The 5062-nt window shown below is 42.4% G+C and overlaps 1 protein-coding gene across 1 annotated transcript in view; it reads left to right on the forward strand.

The window, feature by feature from the left end:
* The window catches only part of pard6gb (par-6 family cell polarity regulator gamma b), a 46309-nt gene that overhangs the window by 19256 nt on the left and 21991 nt on the right, over window positions 1-5062 (forward strand). The window contains exon 3 of the mRNA XM_020597490.1: window positions 3916-4138. Within this exon, the coding sequence (XP_020453146.1) occupies window positions 3916-4138 (223 nt within the window). The remainder of the gene's footprint in view (window positions 1-3915; window positions 4139-5062) is intronic.

Raw genomic sequence — 5062 nt, forward strand, 5'->3', positions numbered from 1 at the left:
CTGTGAGGTTTTAACTGTTAAATCGGATGTTTTTGAACCATTGTTTCACACTGCTGGGTTTGTGCCACATGCTTTCATTTTCACTGCTTTGTGGGAGAGAGGCTGACAGTGTAGTAGTTCCACACACATTTAACCTGTTTGCCACCAGCAGTTAGTTACCAGTGTCAGCTTATATAAAGGAGACCACAAATACAGAATGCCAAACCTCATCACGTACATTAAAAGCACATTAGGTCGAGGATTTTTACATGCTAAATGTTGAGCTGGGCTTTTTTTTTAACCATTAATGTGTGGTTTTTAACTGTTTGGTTAAAAATTCACAGCTGTTCATGTTCAAATTATGACAGATAAACACGTGTATCCAGTTCTGACTACATTAACACTTGGCCATTTACAGTCCTATTGCCACAGGACTTCCTGTAACCTAGATTTTTCTCTAAATTCCAATACAATGACAATGAGTGGCATTCGTGCATATGTGCTTTCCAGCACACCTGAGTGCGTCTGTACATTTGTGAATCATGAGCTCACCACTTGACATACCAAATCGAGATGGGCAAGCGTTGCAATCCACTGGTCTTTTCACTTGTAATTTGGGCTCTTGGGTTTCAGTGGGGTGGTGGAGCAGTGACTGGGGACTGCTTGTTTTCATGTTTGTTCCACAGAGAGAAGAGAGTTTGTTTGTGGGTGGGGCTGACAAACCAGGAGCTGCGAGGCTTGAACGGGTTTCACAGCATCATCACATAACCACTGCAGTGCTTACTCAGTGTCGTACGTCACATCACACACTACCCTTTGTGGAGCACATATAACTCATTACTCTTAACACATCATTTTGTTCTTTTCCCTCTGGTTTGGTTATGAGCTGTTTGTTGTGTACTGGAGACCAGTGGAGTTTCACCTCATGTCGTTCCCAGTGGGCAATTTTGGTCAGTCTAACCAAATCAAGGAAAGAAGCGGATGAGCTCAAGAGACATGACGTGTTAATCCAGTCAGTCAAGGAGAATTGTCAGCTGAGGGCATCTGAATACAGCAACATCTTAGCTAGCAAACAGCTCCACCAGTTGAAAAACATTAATGAAGTTCCTGACACCACATCAGGTTATTCTGTATGTGATGGGAAAACAAGCAGACATTTTCAGATCTTACTTCAAATCTAAACAGTTCACCTAACCTCATGAACTGCAGTTGTTTCATATGATCTGTCAATTGCTGTTCAACGCTATACAGACATAGGAATTAAAGCAGGCCTCACGTACGAGATGAAACGAGCTGTTCAGCAAAGCAAAGCACCAATATTTGGCAGTAATTTAATAATTCATTCATTGTTTGAGTAATTTCTGGTGCAAACTTCTCAGGTGTATTTTTTTTTTTTTTTTTTTTAATTGTCTATCAGTGCAAACTGACTATCTTTGGGTTTTGGACGGTTGTTTGGATAAAATAAGACCTCACCTTGAGCTCTAGAAAGTTGTAACAGACATTTTTTTTTTACCGTTCGCTGACTTTTTATGGTCTAAATAATCAAATTAATAACAATAAAAGTAATCATAAGCTGCTACTTCATATTAGAGTTGGTAGGTTGGCTGTGTAGCCCTCAAAAGCATATCGCAAATCAGAGCTCTAGTGCTCAAACCCAACTTTTGTCGAAATGTCTCAAAAGCACTGAACAGTTTAAGTCGTTCAAATGTCAATAAGTGATGTTGGTGATTCTGTTTTCTGCATTGTTAAGTGTGGTGCATGTGCTGTGCCCGGTTGTCACTGGTTAGTGTTTGGTTTTCTGTTCCAGTGATAATCTTATCAGGGATAACACTGGAAGTGTCTGGCAGCCTGAGCTGGAGCCTCAACCAGGGGCTGCTTTCACTCACTTAAAGCTCTTATCACAGACAGTGTGTGTGTGAAGGGATGCCAGGGTTTGGGTCGTGTTTTTCCCACTCCTTTTACTTACTTTGATTTATCCAGGTTTTGTCTCAATTTTGGAATAAGGTTTCAGTGTATTCTCAGTCTGAGGTCTGAACCATTCTGAGTCATTTTGCACATCATGTTGAAGACTGTATATCTTGTTAAGTTCCAAGAATATGCAGGCAATTTTTTTTTTCTCCACCATGTGACTTGTTCCTGATAGGTGCACCATTACAGAAGAACAAAGCCAGTGTTGGCAAAAACAGAAGTCGGTTAGCTTCCATATTCTACACTGTGTCAGAGTTAAGTCTGACAAGTTTCAACCTGCCGACATCACTTTGCCCTGATAGGCCAGGAGGACAGGTGATGTCATGTTAGCAGTGAGGTATTCTTAGGTTTGGGTTTATTATTTAGCCCTGTGATTAATCATCCCATGCTCAGACTCGCTCGTACCTGCAGGCTGAGTTCTCCTTGTGAAAACAGGTTAATCACACTGAACAGTGTTGCGAGAACATTCCAGTTCAGACCAATGACAGGGCTCACTGATGTGCAGATGTATAATTACAGAAGTGCAGCATGCAGAAGTGTCATTTATAGTTCATTCATGTCTGGGTTTCACTTTCCCAAAAGTTAAGTACACCTACCGAAAAGTGACAAACCTGTTTGTCAACTTCTTGTCATCTTTTGTTTATGACTGAGTTTAATTAGCAGGAATACACTTGCGTGCCTACACTGAGAGACACACACGCCTGGGTTCCCCCTAGTCTCCTAACATACTTCCTCTAGAATTCATATGTCATCTTCTAATTACAGAGGTAGTTAATGTATCCCCTGCTCTTCCTCTCTCCTCCCACTCTCTACTGCTAGTCTCTTCTGCTCCTCTGTCAGCAGTTTTTTCTCTCCCTCCCTTTTTCCCCCTCAGATCATCTCCGCACTCTTCTCCTCTGCTGACAGCTTCCCTCCTCTGTGAGCTGATGATTACAACAAATAGCACCTTAGTCTACAAATTACCTCTGTGATTCAGATGTCGGCACTACTGCGATTGTCTGTTGCCGTGCTTTATTGCTGTGCTTTTGCGCCTCAGTTTTATCTCACGTATTCGTGTCCAAACTTGCCTCAGTCACATGATGACCCCATCATGACCCTCAGTCATGGCTGCCTTTGGTGGTGCGGTGATCTAGCTGGGAAAGCTGTGGCACAATTGTTCAAGTGTGCGCTCTTGTGCATGAACGGTGGGTGGGAGGCGGAGCAGCCTGCCACTGTGGTTTATAAATGCTGAGACAGCTTACTCTTCTGTCTGTATTGTTATTGTAAAGCCACCCCTTCATGTCTCCTGCTGTTTTCTTAATCAAAGATAGTGATGTGCACCTAAAATTTGTTCTTGCAATAACATGATTGTTGCGTGGAGTTTAACACAATGCTACAGGGTTTCCCTGTTTGGCTAATGTGGTTAGCAATCCACTTCCTGATCAATTTAGTTTATAGATCATGGCCAAAACAACAGGTAAACTCATTAAAATAATTGTTTGACGTTTTGGGAAATAGGCTAATTCAGGTTTTTGGAGATAGTTGGATGAAGAAGACTGATGTCACTGTCATGGCTGTACATTAAATATAAAGGCTGGAAATGGAGACGCAGCTACCCCGGCCCTATTCACAGCTAACAAAAACCTCTACAGCTCATGAATTAACAGCTAATCTGGGGGGAATGTATTTGTAATTTTGGCTGGCTTTCAGACTTCCTTGAGCTGTCTTTGAGAACGTAGCATGCAAATGTTTGAAATATGTTAGCCTTTTGTTTTTTTGACTGCATTTGGTTTTGCAAATGTGTGCAGCTAATTTCATTTGTTTGTATAGAAACAGCTTCCCCAGTGCCAAAAAGTCTTGACCACAACTTCCACCCTGTTAGTTTTACGTGTGCTAGTCAGACAGCTCAGATAAATGCATGAGGTCAGACATCCCTGTTTCCTCTTCCTGTTTGGTGATCGCTTTGTCTTTTATCTTTTTTCTCTCCAGTATGGGGCAGAGTTCCGCCGGTTCTCAGTGGACCGAGTCAAGCCTGGCAAATTTGAAGAGTTCTACAAACTCATTCTTCATATCCACCGCATCACTAATATAGAGGTGATGATTGGCTACGCCGACGTCCACGGTGACCTGCTGCCGATTAACAATGATGACAATTTCTGCAAGGCGGTGTCAACGGCTCATCCACTGCTCAGGATCTTTATCCAGAGACAAGGTAGGTTGTCTGAAGAGTAAGAAGGACCTCAGGCCTTCCTTTGACTTGGTCTTATATTAATTTACCCCAAAGCAGTCAAGCTTATGGGGTCTAAAGCTGCTCAGTCTTGCAGTATCAGTATACTCAGCAGTTCAAATAAACATTGGTTTTCTAATATCCTGCAACTGGTAAACCTATAAAACAATCATCAACTGCATTAACTACACTGTGGGCTGCAATCACTGTGCTGACTTGAATCATGTTTTCCCACTGAATATTTCCTCATGCAATTATTTTTTCTTCCCCCTATGGGAACTCTTGGTCTTTTTGTTTACTTTGTGCAAGGCTTTCTGTGTGTGTGTGCGTGTTTCCTGTCCTCTTATTGGCTGGATCAGTCTCAGCCTATGTCTCTCTGTCTGGCTAAGTCTTGTGTCTTATCCAAAGGAAGAACATGCAAGCAGATGAACGCACACACATGCACACAGGCTGGTACCTCGGCAGCCCCATAGAAATCAGGTCACTGAGCAAAGTCTGTACCCCAGCATACCAGACATTACTGGGAGACAAAAGATCTGCACAAAAAGAGACTCCTTACTGAGCTCCCTGCGTTTGTGTGTCTTTCTCTCATTGATCCCAACTCTGGAGTGGATCTTGACTGCCTGCCAACCAGCCAGCGAGCATACAAATGAATCTATCACCATTCTTATCTATTCACACCCTCGGCCCTTCTTGGGAAGTCCCTCGCTCAGTTGTGTAATGAACATGAACACTCCAGGGTATTATTTTAAGTCATCCAGGGGATCAAATACAAAAGCTAGCCACAGTGCAGTGAATTATCTTGTCACAGATTTCCAACAAGAAATAAGGTTTGTATATTCAGAAGCCCCCACCAGACTCCTCTGCTGTCTTGAGAGCTCACTTGTTTGAAGCTGAATTAACTTATTT

This window comes from Monopterus albus, unplaced genomic scaffold, assembly GCF_001952655.1.
Source record: "Monopterus albus unplaced genomic scaffold, M_albus_1.0 scaffold34.1, whole genome shotgun sequence".
Lineage (NCBI taxonomy): Eukaryota > Metazoa > Chordata > Actinopteri > Synbranchiformes > Synbranchidae > Monopterus > Monopterus albus.